Source organism: Meriones unguiculatus, chromosome 1 (genome assembly GCF_030254825.1).
Source record: "Meriones unguiculatus strain TT.TT164.6M chromosome 1, Bangor_MerUng_6.1, whole genome shotgun sequence".
Lineage (NCBI taxonomy): Eukaryota > Metazoa > Chordata > Mammalia > Rodentia > Muridae > Meriones > Meriones unguiculatus.
The window spans coordinates 92,029,397-92,052,048 of NC_083349.1; the positions used below are offsets into that span (position 1 = coordinate 92,029,397).

Sequence of the window (22,652 nt, forward strand, 5' to 3'; positions counted from 1 at the left end):
GCAGGTTCTGGGGGCTTCAGCGTGCTATGTTTCATAAGCTTGGTGTCCCCCCGCAGGTGCCCCCAGCTACTGCTTGCTGTTTTACCAAACATGGTGCTCTCAGCCCGCCAGCCAACTGCGACTGTGGCAGCAGCCTGGTGGCATGGTGCCCACCACTGCCTGGATCCTCTTCCTCCAGGCCTGGATGCCCACGCTCATGCTCCTCTGGCCAGGGATGGATTAGCACTCATTGCTATATCCGTTAGCCTTATCTGGGAGCAGCTAGCTTACCCCTCTCCTAGCTCCTTTCCTCTCTTTGCTCTTGTCTCATCTCCTCCCTGCCCACTTCTCGACCTCCTCTTCATCCTGTTTCTGATTTTCTTCCTCTTGGCTCCCAGGTTCCCTCACTACCTTGCTCCCTTTCCTCTGTGCTTTCTCTCCACAGAGTACAAATGGAAAACATCTGCTCCCTGGAGTCCCTTTTATTATTCTTCTCAGTGACATTCTGGTTTAACTTTGCATCCAGAGCTGGTTCCCTGCCCTGGCACTCCTGCCAAAAACAGGGCTCTCGGCTGCAGGCTGGGGGCTGAATTCACTCTCCAAGGCCCATTTCCATGCTCTTGTGCAACAGGGAGGGTCCTGTCCTTAGGCTGGCCCTACGCTGAGAAGCAGGCCTCCTTCCAGGAGCTGACTGTAGCAGGAGGGGAGAAGAAAATGCTAGAGCAAATGAAGGAGTCATCCAAGGCACTGAAGGCAGGAGGAGCAAGCAGGGTAGGAGCATGGCAGAGCGCCAAGGAAGACAGGAAAAGAATGAAGAGCAAAGAGGGATAAAGGGAGGGGAGGGATGTAAGTGCCAGGTTGCTTTTATAGCCCTTTTCTACCCTGTGTTCCAAGGGCAGGGGCCCTCCTAAGAGCCAATTCAGATACACATGCAGGTGGCTTCCACTTTCAGGATAAGACCCCTAACACACTCAGGTGGGGGCTGGAGAACAGGTCAGTTTCAAACACAGAGATCCTAGAGCTACCCAGGAGTCCTTGGCCCTCCAGTGCAGGAGAAATCTCTCTCCATACTCTTTGCTCTGGTACACTGTAAACTCACAGAGATGCTATCAGTAGTGAAAAGGTGTGTGTGTGTGTGTGTGTGTGTGTGTGTGTGTGTGTGTGTGTCTATTTCTCTCCATAGTGAAGATTCTGGAACAGCCATGGGTTTAGTAGCAGTGCCCCCATTCTCACAGATCCAATGCTCAGGAAGCAAGATCTCCACCAATTGCCTCAGTGCAAAACTCTTCCTGAGGCTGGGGAGCTTGAGGGAAAGGAAATAGGAAGTCTGTGAGAGCTTGAGGGAGAAGAAATGGAAAGTCGGTGAGAGCAAGGACATGACATTCCAAAGTTGTATCACACTGGGACTTATTGCCCAGATTGGGCTGCAGTTTATTCCTAGCCAAATTTAGGGGATTAGCTCATTCAGAAGCGATAAAGAGTCCTTTTCTTTCCTGCACGTTAACAGCATCTTTCAGGATCATTAGCATTAGTGTTAGGGAATGAGGCTGGGGCACTATATGATTAGCCTGGGTCAGGTGGAACAGTTTGGGAAGAAGCTGTAGACTTAGTGACCTGGTCCTAGCAGGTACTCCAACAGGTACTGTGTAGATGCTGGTAAAGATGGCAGCCAGGGGACAGAGGATATGAACGGGTGCTAATATGCTCATAATGTGACCTAGGGCACTCCCTTCTTGGCCATGGAAGCTTTCCGTTGATCTATTTCCTGCTTCTTCTGGCAGGACAGATCTCATGATTTATACTAAGGCAGGACATGCAGCATAATGCCAGAGCCCTTTGCAGTTAGGGACCGTCAAACAATGAAAGCCTGGCTATGAATCATGAGGTGGCGTGATGTGCTCAAATTCTACAGTATGTCCTTATGGGAAGAGGGAGGGTGTTTTTCCCTCCACGTTTATCTTATGCTTCAGAATGTGAATGCTGCAAGGGGCCACTGTGAACCACACAGATGAGAACAATACCCTAGAGATGGAAGAGCATCTCCTGAGGCTTTTCTATATTGTTGAAACAGGCTTCTCCCTTGTATAAGACACCACGGTTTTGGATCTGTAACCATGCATCCAAGTGCAAACCCAAGACACACTGGTAAAACAAAAGGCCTAGGGGGACATGGGCGCAGTTCTTGGAGCTGGTGCGGACCCCTAGCATGGGCGTGGTTTCTGGCCCGGGCTGTTATGCCTCTCAGAAGCCTGATGTGGCGCCACAGCTCTCTGACGGGAGAAGCATCTGTTTAATATGCCTTTATGTCCTCCAACACTTCCTTTCTTACTATGCAGCCAACCCCAGCTCCCCAGGCGTCCTAAGAAATCCTGTGGTGATAAGTGGGGCAATATTATTACATTGCATTATTACAATGCTAACATGTCTAGGCTTTCCACGAATCGTGGTCCAATGCCCCCCCCACATTCAGAGTCCAGGAAAAGCGGGTGTAGGCTGCATGCTAATGTGTCCATATAAGGAAAGTACACCATGAATAACCTTGGGTTCCCATTAATGAGCACCCCAACTCTGACTTGCCAATACCACCTATCCAGGGAACAACTGATCATCTGCTCTCTACGCTCTACTTCCTCCTTAGGGATTAGAGCCCATCCCCGTGAGCACAGGGAGGAAGGTTCGACTAACCCAGAGTGGACCCTAGGCCCAGGCTGTGGCACTTTTAGGCCAAAGGCAGGGCAGCCTGGTACCAGTTCAGGTCTCTCATCTTCCCCTATTCTGCCAAAGCCGCTTTATTCTACTGTTCATTCTCATTCCTAGTTCTCTTTTCCCTGTAATCCACCCCACCACAGTCAGTTGCCAAACACTTTCCTTGGCATTTCTGAGCCAACCACACAGTCTATGGGTGCCTCACAGCCTCTGGCCCACTGTGTACAGCACTAATTCCTTTCACACGTGGGCTAGCCAGCAACATGGGACTCTAATCTAGGTGACTCAAGCCAGGGCTTCTGGAAACCTATCCCTCTAGCCCTCATTTGCCTGTGGGAACAGTGCTGGCTGATGACCAAAATGTATGTCACCTGGACAGCAGTCTCCCTGTTATTAACCCTCTAGACTTTTTTACCCACACAACCTCTCCTGATCAAGAACTCTCATGTTAGGGAGGCAAGCATTCTCCCCACTGGGCAAAGAAGGAAACCCACAGCCAAACAGAAACCCACAGCCAAGCAGAAAGGTCAGAAACAGGGAGGTGGGTGGTTTGTTCTTCTGGAACACGCCTCTCTGCTCCAAAGATCCTAGGGCCTCAGGACAAGATCCCAGTATCTGAGTTCTGAATGCAAACTTTCTCTGAGGTTTTAAGTAGGGGTGTGTATGTGTGGGGAAAGTGAGTTGGAAAAGAGCTAGAACTATAGAACCCAAGCGTGCAAGTCTATGTAAACTTCGCCTGAAATCGCCACCTCCCTGACTTCGTTCTCAGCAACAGGGCGGGGCTCTGGGCATCTGGTGGCTTTGGCCAGAGAGATGAGCAGCCTCGGGATCAACCACCCAGCTGGATCAGGGGACACTCACCAGCTTGGAGCCAGATCTGCTCCAGTGTGGTCCACAGCTGCATGGGGCCCTGCTTGAGGACCGAGGTCGTTATGGTTAGCTCCGACATGGCCTCCTCCAGCCTTGAGGCTGCGATCGATGATGCCCGCCGAGAGCCTGCACAAGAGGGCACAGGGTTGAGCAGATGTCAGGGCGCCACATGCTGCCTCCCGAGGAGCAGTCATCATCCAGCACTCAGACAGGGCATCCAGGGCAGGGCAGGGCAGGGCAGGGCAGCTACCGAAAAGCAGCTCACAGAGCCCCTACCCCCCAGGAGGACCTTCTGCTCACACCTCCACAGCTGGGCAGGTGAGCTTTTTAAGGGGCAATTTGGTAAAAATCCCACTGAGATTTTATCACCAGGGAAAATAATCATACATGTCAGCAAAGATGCTCATTTGACTCCTGCCTTTAATACAGAAAACAGAAAGCTACCCAAGTGTTCAGCAGTAGGGGCTGATCAAAAATAAGTGAAAGTATAAGGCTCCGAAGACATCACGACCATAGGTCCTCGGCCCTGAAATGTCCAAGAACTCACACTGTACAGGTGAATGCAGACCAGCTCGTCACAAAACGGTCACACTTATAACAACTATATATGAGCAGACACGGGAAGAATTCCGAAGCGCCTCCCTTAGCTGGGCAATTGAAGGATGATTTTTTTTTCTTTTTCTTTTTTCTTTTGTTGTTTTGATTTTGACTTTCTGTTTTCACAGTACACACCGCTTCATATATATTAGGACCCCACCCATTTGAAGCTGTGAAGCAAAAGATCCTTGGGCAATGGCTAGCCTAGGCCTTCAGAGAGCCTCCCTGCTGTGGCTGGCCCTGCCCAGGCTATATAAGCTGTTGACATTTAAAGTTCCCATGCAGGTGAAACACGAGCGCTTTCGCTTCCTCAGAGGCAATAAAGGCTCCAATAAACTCAGGACAAACCACAGATGACAGTGGTTTATGAGACAAGAACATGTGAAGAAGCTTTAATAACTGGATGTCGTTCTTTCTTTAGTTGTTTGGGAACCGCCCACCCCCCTGTGCCCTTCCTCTGGGACAGTGGTTCCCCCAGCAGCTGAGCACCCTTGCAATGCGTCTCTGGAGTCAAGTGCTGGGTTTGGCTAGTACAATCCACTCCATCTCTCCAACAGCAAAGGGCAGCTTGACTCACGTCCCGGAAGTTGGGGGATAAACGAGCAGTTCCGCCAAGTCCAACAGCACTCACACTTCCACTCTGTGACTCATTCCTCTTGTGCCTTTTGAGGAATGTGTTCTGCTTGAAGCAGGTCCTTGGCTTAAAGGTGTACGTTTGTAATTCCTGAACTCATGTGAATTTCATGAGCACTGGGCTTTGAACTGAAATGAGCTCAGCCCATTCCTTTCTGTTTGACCCCCGAGTCAGACACTGGGCAGCCTCTGGCCTCTGGCTTTGGTCTAAGGGTCAATGCCCAGACCAACTTTCTGTCCCATTCTCCTCCTTCTTTACTACGCCTAGGAGGTAGGGACCTTCTTCTATTGCCCACAACAGGTGGCTACCACCCATCTGTGGGCCAACTGCCAGCCCCACCCAGAGCCAAGATCAATCCTGATCTTACCAGAGTCTGCGTCATGGGCATCTGGCAGAGTCAGGTGAATGCCATTCTGCTTCTTCACTGTGAGGCCTTCGAAACTGCCATCCCTTTCCAGGCCCCTGGAAGGCAATGGAGGGCAGGGCTCATCATGCAGAAGATGGCATCCCTAGAGCCAGCATGGAGTGTGAGAGAACCCCATTTCAGCAGCCTCTGAGGCCAAGTTCAAGTAAGCCAAGCCATAATGGTAGGGAAGGATAGAGACAAGCAGAAGGACAGACAGACCAGCATGGGTCCTATACCACTCAGGCTGACATAGAAATCCTCATAGTGGCCATGTCCTCTTTGAAGGTGGATCTCCACCCTCCAGGCACAGGGACTGTTGGCTGGCTTCTAAGCACAAGATGGCTGAAGGGCCAATCGCCACCCTCTGTAATGGAATCCTCGGATTGCCAAGTATCCCCAAAGGAGCTTGGATTAGAAAGGATGCGAGTGGCAGATGCTGTTACAGTCTTGGCCAAGGAAGCCAATGGCACTTGGCATGGGCTGGGGGAGCTCAGGAGAGCCACTACAGAAAAGGTGGCCAGAAGGGGGTCTTCCCTTTAGAGGTATACTAAGAGGCTGAGTCCATAATGGTACACAAGCCAGGCTATCTTTATTGTCCTAACTCAGGTTCACAGTGGCCCTGACTTGGTTTGTAGATGCTCAATCATCTTAGGTGAGGTCCAAAGAAAACCATCTGTCCAAACACAGCAGGTCAGGGATGGTTTCTTTCCTTTGCCACTGTGGTGACTTGAATAAGAATGGTTCCCACATACTCAGTATATTTGAATGCTAGTCACCAGAGTGGCACTATTTGAACGGATTAGAAGGATTAGGAGATGTGGTCTTGCTGGAGGAAGTGTGTCACTGGGACTGGGCTCAGTCTCCTCCTTCTCTCCCCTCCTACAGATCAAGATGCTCTCCGCTACTTCAAGATGCCTGCAAGCTGGCATGTTCCCAACTGTGATGATAGCGAACTAAGCCTCTGAAACTGTAAATAAGCACCAGAGTAAACACTCTCTCTTATAGTGTTGCCTTGGTCATGGTGTCTTTTCACAGCAATAGAACAGTAGCTAAGACTTTTCCCCTAATTCAGGGAAGCACCTGAGTGGCGAGCCAATGAGCTGGGGACATGAGGCTAAAATGATGTCCTACTCCCTCTTGCCTACCTGACCTCTCTCAAGGTCCTTTTCTTCTGAAAACAAGTGTGAAGTCCAGCTCACCGGCTACTGACTGACATCTGCATAGGAGTCTACTTCAGGGCCTCCATCCAGGTATCCACCTTACTTTTCTCTTTTGCCATGAGAGATCCTCTCCTAAAGCATGGAAACAGCCCATCTTGGGGGACTATGCTGTACCAGTTTAAGGTTAACATGCAGCATGTTACTCTGAAGAACCCTGTGCTAGGTGGGGAAACGGGTCAAGCTAAGCAAGTCATCAAGACTATTATGGACAGGGCTGGGTGGCGGTTGCTTCCTGAAGGAGGGACTGGGGGTGGTAGGAACATCAGCCCAGTGGGGTGGTGTGAGCAGAGGTGTTGGGTGGGAGGGGGACAGGCTGGCTAGGTCAGGTTGGTAGACCAGACCCTCAGGCTGTGGATTTTGGTCTTAGTTTATGATTGCCCAAAATTAGATTTTTACAAGCACTGGGTTCTGGTTTACAGCTCCAGGTTTCAAAGAAAAACCGTTCCTGTCTCCTGAGGCAGCCAGGAGGGACTGGATCCAGCTGTGGGCCAAGTAGCGACCTGCCCGAGTCCTGCTGTGAGGCTGGGGTGAGAGAGTCGTGGAAGTTTCCTGAAGAGGTCTCCTGCACTATGAACCCCACCAGCCTCTCAGGAACGTGTGTGTGCGCGGTGACTCAGGTCGTCAGGGCGAGCTCAGCTGCCCCTGCCCCTATAAGAACACCTGGCAGCTCCACAGCTACCGACTCAAAGCCACCACTCTATGGGGCCTTGTCTCAACCAGTCACTTGGATGTGCAGCCTAGACAACAAGACAAGGACTAGCAGGCTCTAGGGCAACTCTGTGCAAGCTGAGCCAGGCTGTGTACCTGTCCCAGGTGCCACAGCCAGAAGGCTGGAATGCAAAGGCATCTGCATGCAAATTCCCCTGTATCAGGGGATGGTCCTCGGGCTCACAGTGCCTGCCTCCAGGGAGTGTTTCTACTCCCTCCGTGAAAAAACCATCACCCACAGCATTCTGCGGCGTTTCTACCCACTAGTCTTGTCGACTTTTAGAAGGCCCGGTGCCCTGCTAAAGGACGGCTGCCTCTGTCTGAGGGTTTTCACTCCATCCTATTTCCCTGGGCCCCCTCTGATTTCACTAAGGAAGAGGGGTCTCCAAGGCAACAGTTCTTAACCTGTTTGTCGTGATCCCTTTGTGGGTAGAACGACCCTTTCACTGGGATTGCCTGAGACCACTGGAAAACACAGATGTTTAATTATGATTCATAACTGTAGAAAATTAGTTATGAATTAGCAATGAAAATAACTTTATGGTTGGGAGTTACCACAACATGAGGGACTGTGTGGAGGAGTTGTAGCATCAGGAAGGTTGAGAACCACTCTAAGGAGTATTGAGGCCTTCTAGAGTCCCTGTGCATATGGTCCATGTCCTGGGACTTGCAAGACCTGGATTCAAGTCCCAGTACTGTCACTTAGCACGTGAGTGACTGGCACATTAAAGTCACAGCCACTGAAAATGAAGATGTCAGTGGCTGGCGTACCACGTAAAGGGAGCAGCGCAGGATCCCAGTTGCACAACGATGGCTTCTCTACCTTCTTACCGCCCCGAGCAACATCTAACCAGGTTTTGTGTGGGTTCTGAAAGACTGCCAGGGAATTAACACTGAACTACGATTGTAAAATTTCCCTAACAGAGTTCCACATCTGCATTCAGACCTCCAGCCACACTTTGTAGGTGCTGTGGCCTTTTAAGCAATTGTTAGCCTGAGCAACTAACCTCTGCCAACTCTGCCCACTATCCTGGAGTAGCCCAAGGGACAACGACAGCCACTTACCCCAGCTGCGAGAAGTTGTAGAGGGACTGCCACAGCCGTAGCATTTGCCTGCAAGTCACCAGGGCTTCCTCCGGGCCTTTCAGCACCTGCTCCAGCTTCACCTTGGTGAACATCAGGCTACCGGGAAGGAGAGCCACAGTCAGAGGAGGCCCAGAGGAGGCTTTCCTCCAAGGGTGGGGTTGGGGGATGGCGCACCACCTGCTGACATCCCCAGCCCGCAGAAGGCACACCCAGCACATGCTGGCTTTTCTCCATGCCTCAGTTTCTCCCCTTTTCAGAGTTTGTCGGTGCCTGCCCTGCTCACCTGTCCTTGATCATACGGTAGCTCGCCCACGTTCTCACAGCAGTCAGCTGTGATCCCAGCCCTGCCTGGTGTGCTCTGCCCTCTTTACAAGCTCAGCTAAGCGACAGCTTGGGTCCTACAAACACATGGCCAGGACTTATACTTCTGTGTCCCACAAGGCATAGGATGGCTCCTCAGTCAGAGCCACGCCTGGGAAGAAGCCTTTTATTTTGTCTCCTGTATGGTGTCTTGCTTAGCGTGAATGTCTGTGCCACATTCCTGCAGTTAGAAGGCAGCTTTGAATCACCACCTTGAACACATCAGCGAAGGTCAAAGCATCTGACCCGCATCATTAGCACTCTTGTTCACTAAGGGTTAGGGAGGACCAGGAAGCCCAGATGCATCAAGTGCTAGCCTTCGCTTGTTAGGGATGTCTACCTGCACTGGAGAAGAGGGCCAGGTAGCATGGAAGTATCACGGTGTGTCAGAGTTCTGAGATCAGCATACCGACAATAGATCATAGATCAGCTACCTGTGGGCAGCCTTTGCCGAATGGCTGAGCCTCTGAGACCCATACACACAAGGCTATGGCCTTGTTCTCAGAGGGGTCGGCAAGCAGTGAGACTGTTCGATCCACTGCACCACTGTTGAATCAGCATGACCATTAGGCCACGGACTTGATAACTGCTTGGGGCCCATGTGGCCACACAGGCCTGCTCCAGGGAAGCTGTGCTGTGCCGTGAGCCCCACGGAGGTGCCCAGGCTGCAGCCTGAGCCAGGGAGACCCAGCCTTACTTTTCTCTGCCCTGAGACCTGGGCCTCCATGTCATTCCTCTGGGCTATTCACACTCTTTGTACACAACTTGGTAGAGAATAATGAAGCAGGTGGAATTTAGCCTAGTGTACTACTATTCAGAACAGAAATCTGGGTTCTGGGCACTCTCCCCCACTCTTCCTCAAAAATGCCTTTTGCGCTGCTGCATAGAGCAGCTGCCCTCTCCATTTTCATATCAACCTGGACTTACTTATTTTTGATAGATAGGCTTTCTCATGAAGCTTAGGATTGCCTAGCACTCACACTATAGCTCAAGGGAATGACCTTGAACTCCAGCTCCTCCCACTTCTACCTACCAAGTGCTGTGACTACAGGTGTGTAATGCCCTTACGAACAAAGCTTCCGAAGAGATTACATCTGGGTGTGAATGAACACTACTGTCTGGCTGATGAGAATCTCAGAACTGGAGAGATTGGAATGTTGCAGGTCCAGAGGCTAATTACCTGATCTTAGAGTAAGTTCTGGTCCTCCAGAACTGCCATTCCTTGCCCACATCTATGTTGGAACTAACATCTTGTGACAGTAGATAAAGAAATTTTTAGAATCTATTGACTTAGGAGGCAACTAGCTCCCTCTATTCCAAAAGCTAAGAATGTCAACAGATAGCAACTTAGGCCTATAGAACAGCTTCCCCATCTTGGTGTACCTGCCTCTCTGATGTATCCGTCATTGTATTTGAAACTTGTCCTGATTTATGGCTTTCTCTGTCATGTAAAACTATAAAATCTTAAAATCTGCTTCCACACTGGAGCATGGCATTTTCGGTAACCCAAATTTGGGTTCCAGAACCATGGTCACTCAAAATGGCTCCAGAGTAAACTGTTTCTTATTCCCTTTAAGATGACAGCTGTGGTTTTTATGTCAACACCCTGTTTTGTGTGGTGTCAGGAACTGAACCTCTTATATACTACAAAAATATTCTACCAACTTTTTTTGTTTGGTTGGTTTAGCTCTTGAGACAGGCTCTTGCTATGGCGTCCTGGCACACCTGAACTCTCAATGTAGCCTAGGCTTGAAGTCATAGATAAGTCTCTTGCCTCTGGGATCACAGGCAAGCACCACCATGCCCAGCTCAACCTGGACTATAAACCCCCCTTTCCCTAACCCTTCTGCAACCTCTCCTGAATCATGACCCATCCTCTGCCTATGAGGTCCTGAGGGCAGAATCTGGGCTGAACTCTGACTGGAGAGCTTCAGGGAAGAATGGGTGCTGCCTGTCCCTCCTTCCCCAGATCCTTGCAGAGCCCAATCTGTCAATGTTGGGAGGTGCCTCTGCTTTCAGGAATATGAACTAGACACAATTTCTGCCTCAAGGTAACAATTAGAGTGCTATAAATGTCAGCTTGCCATGAGAATCAAATGCCGTGTTTTTGGATCTGACGCCAGTGCAAATGAAGGAGCAGGGAAGTGGGCCTTGCTGGAGCTGGTGTCTGATGACAAGGTGGGTGGGGACAGTTGGGAGTAGCAGTGTGGGAGAGTGAAGGAACTCTGGGCAGGAAGACAACAGCAGTTAGAGCCAAGGATGTTGAGGTGGTTCAGTCTGAGACAGCCTTCTCTAGGTAGCCAGAGCAGCAAAGTTCTAGGGCTGAGCCCGGTCCTAGGGCAAACCAGCCCCCAGCTTTCTGGGATGCTCCACAGACCCACTGCTGCCACTGAGTCACACACCTAAGTCCCTGCATCAACACTAGGCTGGGTCCCTGGGAGACTGGCCAGAGGCCCCGTGTGCCTAGGACAGAGAGTGAAAAGCTGAGTAGGATGACCAGCCCCCATCAACGCAGGCTGTATCCTCCCAGCGGCTGACATTCCACTAGCATGAGTGACCTGGAGTGGAATTTCTCAATCCAACCACATCCTCTCTAGGTTGGGCAAGAGCTCCAACAATCACCCTGGAGTGTGAGCCTCAGGCTGAGGGTCCCGAGGCTCCAAATTAGCTCCTGAGCAGACTTCCCTGGCTGGTAATTGAGCACCGCCTGGGGGAATCTTACGCAGAACTTGTCCTGCCTGATGTCTGCGCCATCGGTACAAAGGCCTTTCAGTTGGGCCTCTACCTCCCATTCCTGCCTCTTCCCCCATGACCTCAGCCCGATCACTTGGTGTCATCTGCTCCTTGACACATTTCCCTGCTTCACCTTCATGTTGTGGCCTCCGCAGGGGTTCAACCTTTCCCCTGCCCCATTTGGCCAACTCCTACACAGATGTCATCTTGCAGCTTTTTCTGTACCTCCACGTGGTTATATTCACCCCTCCCAGCATAAGTCTTCAGTATATCTGGAAGTGCATACCAGAGGCCTGTCTCGAACTCAGTATCAGACTTCACGGTGGTGATGGGGATCTACAGACAGGGCTGTAAACACTCTGGACCCAGTTCTTCCCACCAAGACATTTATATCTAGCCCAGAGACTGCAGATTTAGTCCCTGCCCAGCTCTTCAGACAGAGCCCTTGGCATGCCATCATGACTGGCTGGAGTCACGGTCACAGCCTCATCAGAACCCCACGTTTCCAGGGAAGCTCTCAGCTCTCCTCCACCTTCAAGCTCATCTTATGTCATACAGGTGAGTCTAAAATGTCTTTCAGTGAATTGTCAGACTTTAGGAAAACAATCCAAGGTCCAGGTCCTCCTCCAAGAAACCCCAAGGTGACCGTGTGTCCAGTTGGCAACACTACACGCCTTGTCTCTCTTGCTTAAAAGTTTACTAAGGTGGCACATTCACATGAAGTATTTTTAGTCAGATACTCCAGGAAAATGTCTGCTGCCAGTCTTGGTGTGGATGGGAAATGCACCATTTGTCTCACAGCTCTGAGGAGCCACGTGCCTGAGGTGTGCTGTCTGCTGTAGATGTGCAAGTGTCTGGCTCTTTCTGACTGGGGCTAGGGGGTCTTCACCTCTGGGGTCAAAGGCAAAAAAGTATAATGGAGACATGTCTGTAGGACTGGAATACCAGACTCTACCATGCTCGGACAAAAGCTATTCCAGGAGAGGGAGGGCCAACTTTGATCACATTATCATCTTTAAACTGCACCATGGATACTGGCCTGGGAGGCAGAAACTTGAACCAAAGGTCCACCTCTGTTGAGCATGTCACAGATTCCACACCTATAAAATAGGAGGGAAATCACCTATTCACTTACTCCCCATAAGGCTGAACCCTGGTGAGCCATGAGCAGCGGCTGAGAAAGCCCAGGGAAGCACACAGATGTCCAGAGCTTGGCCTGCCTGACATTCAGGGCAGGCCCCCTGCCTTGAAGCTGAGACCCTATTAGACCCAGAAGAGCGCATTTCTAGGCCAGTTGCCTCTTCAGGCTCTGGAAAGCTCCTGGCCTGTCCAGTAGCCCCTGTGACGAATGGTTGTGATAACCCTCTTGCAAGTGTCTGGTCTTAGCAGGGAGCTGGAGTGCAGACAGAAGCCCACTATCTAGGAGCTCAGCTCTCTCAGGTTGCCAGGTTCCAGCCCCCCCGCCCCAACCTTGACTGTTCACCTTGTGTATTATGACAAGGTAAGGGAGTGACCCTGGCTCTGGCTCACTTCCTGCCAAATGGGAGGGAGTACTTCATTCTTCCCAGCTCGCCTCAGCCTCTCCAGATATGCATGCCTGTGCAGCTGCGAGGCAGAGGCATCCATAGAACAACTTCTCTGTTACTGAGACCTGTCTTCCTGCCAGGCCCTTATTTTCCAGTGCCTTTCCTTCACACTCAACAAACCTGAGCCAACGCATAGAAGAAGGTAGTAGAGTCGGACGGGTTCTACAGGCCTAGGAAACTGTGGGTCCCCAGGGCTGGAGCGATTTGAAAGAAGCAAAGCTTCAGGAAAGCTTCCAGAATGTTCCATTCTTCCTGGCCTCACTCGTCCCCACTGTGCTCTCGAGGTCCTGGGAGGCTTTTCTTGCTCTCCCTGGCTCCTTAAAGGGTGGCAGCAGGTGTGGCAAGTGTATAGAAGGGGACATTATCTCTTTAGAGGACAGTAATTAGTAATTCTAGCTGATGGCCCGATGCACTGTTTTAATGAAAAGTTCTATTTTTATAGAAAACATATAATTGAGTGAAAAAGCAGGCTGTTCTTTGAGTGAGGAGGCCACACTGCAGTAAAGTGTAACTCTGTAGGCCAGAGCCTGCATACAGTGCAGAATCCATGGGCAGGCTTCCCTGGCTTCCCCAACACGGCCTCAGAGAGCTGGGCCTGCTCTGAAGACTCAGGCATTGCTGCTTCTAGCCATGGAGCCTGGCGTAAGTAAGACACCTGAACTCAGAGCCTCATCAGTGTCCCCATCTGTAAAATGCAAATGGGAACAGATATTATCACTCCTGGGGCTGCTGGGAGGAGAACAGAAATAGATGCAGGAATGATGATGCCCCAAGGGTTTCAAGCATGTCCCAGTATCCAGCTATTGGCTGGCTCAGGCTTTAGTCCCTACACTGCCCCTCACCAGGTAATCTTGCTTGATATGTTATCTCACTTTGCCATTAATCTCTTCATATGAGAGTCTAAGGTCAAATCATGCTGGTGTGTTATCACAAGCCTATAACCCAAGCATTCGGGAGGTAGATGCAGGAGGATCAGTGGTATTTTAACTCCAACCTAGGCTACATGAGATTTTGTTTTATTAAAAACAACACCAGAGGCAGAGGCAGGCTGTGAATTTAAGGCCAGCCTGGTCTACAAAGCAAGTCCAGGATAGCCAAGGCTACACAGAGAGACCCTGTCTTGAGAAAAACAAACAAATAAACAAACAAAAACAACACCAAAATACCAACAAAAAGTCAAACCAAAACAACTAAGCAAATCAGGGCTTGTGAGAGGCCCTAGGCCTTCCTGTTTCCTCTCCTTCTCTCCCTTCCATCCCATGAGTTCCCCAGTCCTGCCAATCTGATGGTCTCCTGGGGTATACAAGTGTCCAGTCCTGCACATAGCCTTCACCCTCCATTAGGGCAGTAGTCAGAGGAGGGGCCATAGTCTCTGCCATAGAAAGACTTTCAAACTCAAATTATGCATGGGGGAAGGTTAGTATAAAGTAAGGCTCTGAAATGTGAAGGCGCCAAGAACAGAGGAGTCTCAGGGAACCAGTGAATTTGGATGCCAAAGAGGTCAGGAGGGTAGCAAGGAGGGCTAAAAAGCAGGGATAAAGGTCTGGAGTAGGTCCCCATCTCATGACAGAGTGACAGGCTGTGCATGGAGACACGGAGACAGCACTAGCCAGCCCCCCTGGGTCCCCTTTCGGCCTGCAATTGTTCCGGGGTCATGCTAAGCAGTGCAGGGCTCCCTAGATCCTCCAAACTGCACTGCTCTAGGAGAGCCACGAGGACAAGGGGCAGGTTACACTTACACATGCTCTGCGGGCTTGACTTTTTACAGGCACTCTGGCAGGAATGGCTCCCTGAAGGGAGGGAGGGCTACCCTGGCAGTTTATTGCTTCCCCTCCCACTCATCTTAACACCCAGGGATCCTGTGTAGTAGTCCCTAACCCTAAAGCTAATGATTTTTCCCTGCTGTGGAGGATTACTCTGACCCATGTTCCCTAATCCCTGAAGGCTCACAGCGATCCTCCACCTCTTAATGAATTTAACTTGATCCGACTGAAGCTTTAAAAAGCGACAGCCCAAAAGTCCCAGCTCCTGTCCTTCAAGGGCCCTGCTCCACCTGGAGGGGAGCCCCAGCCTGCAGATCCAGCACACCGTGCCCTGAATGGGCTCTTCCCACCTGTGTGAGGTGCTGGCTGACCCCACCCCACCAGCCTCCCAACTTCTCCCTACTGAAGATAAGTCAACCCCCCCCCCCCCATCACCTCTCCAGACCTTAACAGAAAGCATACAACATAGGGCTGTGCCACTTCAGGGAGACTGTCCGGACAAGGGTAGGCTCTGCCCTGGGGATAGCCTTAGTCTCTGCATCTAGTGTTTCCATCCAGTGTGCTAGCCCTCAAAGACCTGATGACTTTCCCCGGAGAGGCAGGCCAGGCCTGCTCTTGTGGGCAGAGCACAGGGCTCTGTCCTCTCAAGTCCCATAGAGGGAGAACACGGAGGTGCTCACGGGACAGCTGAGGACGGGAAATGCTGAATGTCAACCCTGCTCAGCCAAGGAGGAGCTGACCTTTGAGAAGTATCTGATGGTGCCAGTGATTATGCCTGGCTTAGCACTTCCTTGGCCACATGGCCAGCGAGTCCTGGCTGCTGTCCCCACACTCTGGCAGCCAAGCATGCTTAATGAACCCAGCAGAGTGATAAACTATGTTTGTGTTAATACCTTTGATTCCAACCCCCTCCTCCAGCGTTGGTATTTTAAGCATCCTTTTGATGTGCCACAAGTCCTTATTCAGAACAATCAAATAAACACACTGGGTTTAAGGCAGAAATGTTAACAGAAGTCCTAGGACTCTTATTCCTTCTGCTTGATGGATTGCACCTCCAGAAATATGTCAGTGCAACCTGAAAAATAGGTGAGGGGGGTCAGGAAGCTCAGAGAAATGCCCTGGAGGCTCAACTTTCGTCCTGACTGGATCTACCTACAGTCTGGCTGCAGCTAATACCTAGTTATATCACCTCAAACATTTTCCAAAACAGCCCTGGTTTCCTGGGGCAGATGGATGCAGTAATTCATTTGTTTATCTGGGGTGAGCAGTAGCTTGTGAAGAGGGCCGGTATTGTTCCTACACTGGGAGAGCCTCTGGGGCTCCAACCACCTTCCCTCAGGACTTTCCACATCTCCAGGGACTAGGGGCAGGGCCAGCAGGGGCTTTCAGGAATGCTTATTGGTCCAGATAAGATGTGGGTAGTGGCTCTTCCCACTGTGGAGCAGGGAAGGGAACACATTTACTGCTGGGTCACTTCAGGTATGCCCTGGGCCGTCAAAGTCAGCCTGGCAGGCTGCCAGGGCTGGGCGGGGGAAATGACTGACAGCTTGGTTATTGGAAAGCTCCCATCTTTAGCTGAGGAACTTTGTTTGGTTTCTATGGTGACCTTCACTACAAGGGCCTGGCTAAAGCTGAAGGAATGTGTTACCTAAAACCATCTGCCTCCAGTGCTCATGGCCTCAAGGAAGCATACTCACTCATTTGTGGCCCATTCCTCTCCATATCCCTGTCCTTCCTAGTCAGGCTTCCCAGCTGCCTCTTCCCTGAGGAGGGCCAGCAAAGACAACTCTGGGCCTGCTACAATTCTCACATTCCCCAAGAAGCCTGTGGACTTCTTGGCCTTGGGCCTCGTGGCCAGCTAGCACATGTGTCCAGGGCTTAGTCAGAAGCCCATAGGATTTCAGGAAGCTGCTGGTTCCTGAAATCCTATCTGGTTCCCACCATACCAGGTTCACACTGTTCCCAAGGAGGCATTAGTCTGTGTCTCATCACGTTTCTGCCTTTTTAAACCTGAGCAGCACTAACCAAAGGCTGTCCTACAGCATGGACACTGAGACCCCCTCCACTAACCAAAGGCCCTCGACTTTGCTTCCTAATCCTTGAATAAAAAGGATTCTCCAAAGCTGGGCTCCATGGAGGCTGGGTTCTGCTTTGTCTGTTCACTGGGGTCCACAAACAAAAGCGGGTTTCTGCTTGGCGTGCCCAGACAGTGGGAACAGTGACTTCCCTACAAAGCTTCTGCCCAGCTCCCCAGAGCTGCGTCGCTGCTTAGCCCGGCCTCACCTCTATCCCCTTCCTTCAGCATCTTGCTCACTGCACACTTTCAGTCCCAGGTGGCAATGGGAATGTTTGTGGCCTTCCCTCCACACTGTGACCTTGAGTGCAGTTGTCCACCAACCCGTGACCTTCTTCAGTCTGTTCTCTTCAGAAGCAGAAGAGGCAGGGTGGGTTTATTTATTTATTTATTTTCTTACTTCTAAAGGAGGAACATGTTGCTGCGATGGGGGTGGGGAGACATGAGTAACTAACAGAAGTAACTCTAGGGCAGTGACCTAATTGGTTCTCACACCAGGACAGACTCATAAGATAGGGTCCACTCTGCTTCCTCCTTTGCCTCGGCCTCTCAAGCAGAGCAGGCACCTCTACACTGACCTGCTGTCTTCCTTCCTTCATGGGGGACAGTTCCTGAGTCTGCTGCACTGATGACTCTGCAGAAAGGAAAAGCCTCTAGAAGGATAGCCACTGCAAGGTAGTTCGTGGGAAACAACCTATGTCACAGGCCTATAAGCATCCTCTGAGGATACACTTTGTTGGGATAATGAGGCCAGGCCAAGGAGGTTGGTCTGTGCTGTTTTGCTGAGTGATATTTACTGGACTGGTTGTTTAATTAACTGCTAGCAACAGCTGGAGCCACACACGGCTTGTTCCTAGCACAGGGAGCAGCTGGAGAAACAGGACAAACAGTCGAAAAGCAATGACATTTTTTTAGTGATCCCTGACCCGTAATGGACTCAATGACATTTCCTGCTAATCCATGGGTTTCTTCTGTACTCCAGGGTTTCATCTGTGGGGAACAGTTTTAATTTATTTGGAAATAATTGACTTGGTCACTCAATAGAACTGACATGTATGTCTATAATTTTTTTTTTCTAGAAGAAAGATTTATTTTCTCATACTCCCGTGGCATGAATCCCTGTTGTGCTTAGTTTTGTAAATTTTTAGGGCCAGTTCAAACCAAAAGCTTCCAATCTGGAAGCAGTTGGGCTGTGGTAAGGAGCGACTTTCCCACCTCATCTGATGCCCCTAACTGCGCAAACTGAGCCCTGGCAGGGGGCGGGGGAGGGGATTCCCAGGGTAGAATACACTCTGTGCTCTGCAGAACAATGCTCTGGAAGAACCAGGAACAAGGTCTCACACCCTAGAGCCCCAGCTGCCCTTCACTGCAGGATGATGGCTGTGGGCGAGCACTTCCCATGGCAAACGCTGCCCCCTTAAGGCTCTGCCTGCAGAAGCAGAGACACCATTTTCCAGGAAGCACCTCACGTGAGGGCAGCAGGAGGCACCAGGGAAAGAGCACAGTCAGGCTGCACAATGGCAAACACCTCAGTCTATACCAACACCCAATCGCCACCATCACCACCTCCTGGGGTCTCAAAGAACCTCCTGAAAGCAATTAGAAAAAGTTCTCATTCATGTACACCCACGGGATTCCTCTTGAAGGGGCAGGGGCAGAGTTGGGCACCACGCTCAAATTCAAGATCTCTCCATCTACCTGGTCTACCTGTGAAGACACTCAGGGACATAAGGTCATATCATGGAGAGTGCAGCTGGGTAGATCAGTGGCGCTCACTCACAAGGGAGCGAGGGGACTGCCTAACTGGTTCCAGAGCCGGAAGATGAAAAGGAAGCCACTGGGAGGAAGCATCTTGCTGGAGTGGTCCAGGGAAGCAAGGGAGTAGATCCCACTACACCTCACACAGCTTGGGGTTCAACCAGACCTTCAGCAAGGGAATCAGCTTCCCACAGCAGTCCAGGGAGGTGCACTGGGCTGGTACAACAGTCAGTGCTGACTCCAGGAAGAGACGCTGAGGAGCAAAACGGGAGACCCAGGAATGGAAGGGTATAGCCCTGTTCTTCCTTGCTTCCCATTTGGGTTTCCACAACATTTAACACTGCGGCCTTCTAGGTGCCTCGTCTCTTCAGTGCTGCTACTCAGGCCTGACAGCGAGCAGGAAGTTCCTTCCATTTCCATCCTACAGTTCTAAGCTTTATTCCTGGGGTGCTTCCTTTCCCACTTAGCCCAACTGACAGAGTAAACACACACTCGTGCACAGGTACACACAGATACACGCAGGCACGTGGACACATGCATACAATGGCACGAATACCAACAGCAGTGAGTCAGGACCTTCCTGTCTGCAGGGGAGTCTGAAAAAAGCAAGGTACCTTTGTGGAGACTGGAGGCCTCTTCTTTTCTGGATTTTTTACTATATATAAAAATTGTAAGGGTGGGAAGATAATTGAGTGACGAAGGCCAAGCTTGAAAACCCACGACTATCCCCAGGAGTCACATGGCAAGAGAAAACTGACTACCTCACGTCGCCCTCTGACCTCCACACATGCTCACTGCACATGTGTACCGCCCCACGCAAATGTAGTTTTTAAAAATTAAAAATAGATAAAATAAAACATTACCACCTAGTGTTGCTGTATTATACTTGAGATTACCACTGTCCACACCTGATTTATCTCCATTTTGAAATTCCTGAATGGTATGGTTTTATAAAGTGAATAATCATTTCTCCAAGGCTGGAGCAAGGCTTCCCCAACACAAAGACAGATTATCAAAGTGGACACACACTCTACTTATACCCCGCTGTGAACGCTGGGATGCACTGGGGCAGGAGAGTAGGGTATGTGTGGATGGACCAGACAGGATCAGGAATTGGGCTTGGCAGGGGGGTTAGATACAGGCATCAGACAGTCTGGACAAGAGTCTCAGGGGTCATCATCAAGACATGACCTTCCTCTAGATCCCTTCAAAAGGCCAAGATGTGGCTTCTGCCTTGGCTAGCCTTGCCATCCTGTATGATGGCAGTAGGTCCCTTGATGGAGGGTAGAGGAAGGAGACCTAATCCTGCCCCACCTGCTGCTGCCCTGCCCCAGTGCAATGTGAGCCCTGCTCCAAGAAGCAGGGCATGGAGCTGGGGCAGTAAACACAAGGGGTCAGGCCCTGGAGCAAGATTAACTATTCCCCCAGAAAAGGATGCAGTTGAGATGGCTCCTCTGCCCTCCACCAGCTGAGCTAGTTTTAGGATTTCATCCTTGGCTGGCTGTGTCAGGGTCATGACTGATTAAGTCACATGCCTTACCAAGTGGTACCCTCCGGGCTACAGGGCTTGGTGAAAGCACTGTGTTGCACACGTGCAATCCAGCACTTTTCCCCTCTGGGCCCACGAACTCTGTGGGGGTCACAGGAACACCACAGGCGCAAAAGTCCCCACCCCTCTGTGCATACCGCCACAGCCCCTTGCCATTCCTATACCACCTTGTTCCTCTACCCAGGAAGTGTCTATGCAGTGGACACTTATTCTGTGTACTGGATGGCAATGAGACAAGCTAAGGTGTGCACAGGCAGCCATGCAATATCCAAGGCAGCCCTCCATCGAGGAGTGATCCCAGGAGACTCACTTGAAATTCTCAGGGTACTCAGTGACGGCCATATTGATGACATCCAGAGCATGCTGGTGATGCTTCTGGGCAGAGAAGAGCAGTGCCAGCAAGTGAAGGGCATTGGCATCATCCTTGCACATCGTCAGGGCCTCCTGAAGATGCTCTATAGCACTGGAGATCTGCCAGGAGAGATGGAGGGTTTAGGATCTTGACCTAACCTCAGATTCCAGTCCATGGAATGGCTCAGCAACTCAAGTGAGGCTGGGGCAAGGCTATTGATAAATATCTCCCATCAAACAGCCTAGGAAGGGACTCTGGTAGACAAATGCAAGCATTATGAATGAGGAGTAGGAAGCCTTAGGTACAGGCTTAAGCTGTCTGCCACATGGGAAGCCCCTTCCCCTTTGATAACAGGGATCAACAGAGTCCCACTCAGGGAGAAGGTAAGGAATAGGGGGTGCTCCAGGTAGGCAGTACAGTGTGACCATAGGCAGGGAGGCAGCAGAGATGAGTGGTAGAAAGGAGAGAGAGAGACAGACTGTCCTCTAAATGTGGGCAGGGTGGAGCCTCGCTAGACATTAGGCTTGCTTTCTGTACTTTGTGTTTTTCAACTCAAAAGTTAAGGGTAGCTCCGTAGTAAGATTAGATAGAGAGGATGAGGCCAGATCACGCAGGGCTACTTGTAAAGAGCCAGAGAAGCTACCACAGGTGGCTCAAGGGTGAGGCATCCTTCCCTTCAGGTGGGGCAGTATTTCTGGCGTGGGTTTGCCTCCCTTCCTGGAGCTGGAGGGATGACAGGCTCCCACTGCTTTGAGAACCCTGCAGACCGGCAAGGAAGATGAGACTCCCTGGGCCTGCTGCCTTGCTAACCCTCGTTCCCAGCTGGGCTGGGAAAGCCTGACAGTCTCCTGTGTTGTGAAGCTGTACTGAGCACAGCATGGCTCAGAATGGATCCTGAGATCACTGCGAACGCTGCTCTCCTCCATCTGATTCTACCCGGTACCTTCAACCATTGCTCAACCACAGAGGTCAGGGAGTTTGCTGAACTCTCCCCACATGGCCTGGCCTGAGAACCCTTGGCAGGTTCTGGGACATTTCCATAAATATTAAGGAGTGAAAGAAATTCTGATAAGTCATTGATGGAAACACGCTCCTTCAAAGGAGCCTGGGTCATACTGGTGTCCAGCAACTCTTTAACTGTCCAGGGTGATCTGGCAGGTGGCCATGCACCCTCTTTACTACCTCCTCCTTCTTCAGCAAAGGCAGGCAAGATGGTTTCTTGCTCCCAGCCTACCTGGGGCTACCTGCCACCTGCTGTTTGAATTAAGAGTCTTTGGGGGACTACTGGGCTGTTGGGGAAAGCTGCACCTTATTTGTGAATTTGAAAGATCTGGATCTCTTGTCACTGGGAGTTCCTGCTTCTGGGAATTCCATTTCCTACAGGTTAGGCATATGCCTTACCTGAAGGGAACTACACTGACAGGGCATGGCCAGCTGGACACACTTCTACACCTTCTAAGCCGTCTGCGCAAGCATCCCCATCCTGAGGGGCTGGCACTTCAGCTCTGGTTAGCACAGGCTGCCAATGCTGCACCGGGTTAGTGAGGGCCTCAGGGCAGGCCAGCGGTTCTCATTCTCCCTAACACTGCTTTAACATGCTTCCTCATGTTGTGGTGACCCCCAGCCATGAAACTATTTTGTTGCTACTTCATAACGGTAATGTTGCTAGTTATGAATCATGATCTAAATATCTGGTATGCAGTCCCTGTCACAACCCACAGGCTGAGAACCTCTGGTGTAGGGAGGCCAGCTCTCCGTAGGCTGCAGAGTGCTGTGGTAGCAGCCAGCCCATCACCTCCTTCCTTATACTTCTGGAGGTCCAACTCAGCTCAGTTCCCCAGAATGCAGGAGGCTTCTCCCTGTTGCCTCAGTAAATGGTGCCCTCATTGCAAGGCCTGCTTCTGTTGGAATGCCCATCCATTCCTTTGCCTTCCTCTCAGCCACCTATACCCCCAGTGGTTGTGGAGGCTGTGACTACATAACCAGAACTGAGACTGGAAGAGACAGGCAGGACGGAGGAGGGTTAGGGAGGCTAGCTGCAAGCCTAGCACAGACCAGGCTCTGCTGTTAGTCTGTTCATGTATGCCACAGCTGGGAAAACAACCTTACAGGACACCAATGGAGAAACACCCTCCCTACTCACATCTTCACGGGGCCAAATATTTTGGCTCCAGTGTAGGGTGGAGTGTGTACACTCCATCTCCCTCACTGCTCTGCTGTTCTGCTGGTGCCTAGGACAAGGTAGGAACAGCTTTCTGGTCTGCACTTCCT

The 22,652-nt window shown here is 51.0% G+C and overlaps 1 protein-coding gene across 2 annotated transcripts in view; it reads right to left on the bottom strand.

The window, feature by feature from the left end:
• The window catches only part of Ttc7a (tetratricopeptide repeat domain 7A), a 100,807-nt gene that overhangs the window by 13,290 nt on the left and 64,865 nt on the right, over positions 1 to 22,652 (bottom strand). For both annotated transcript variants that reach the window (XM_060363336.1, XM_021658392.2), the window contains 4 exons: positions 20,340 to 20,500; positions 8,186 to 8,302; positions 5,154 to 5,248; positions 3,547 to 3,681 (listed from right to left, as the gene is read on the bottom strand). In XM_060363336.1, coding sequence (XP_060219319.1) covers positions 3,547 to 3,681; positions 5,154 to 5,248; positions 8,186 to 8,302; positions 20,340 to 20,500 — 508 coding nt within the window. The remainder of the gene's footprint in view (positions 1 to 3,546; positions 3,682 to 5,153; positions 5,249 to 8,185; positions 8,303 to 20,339; positions 20,501 to 22,652) is intronic.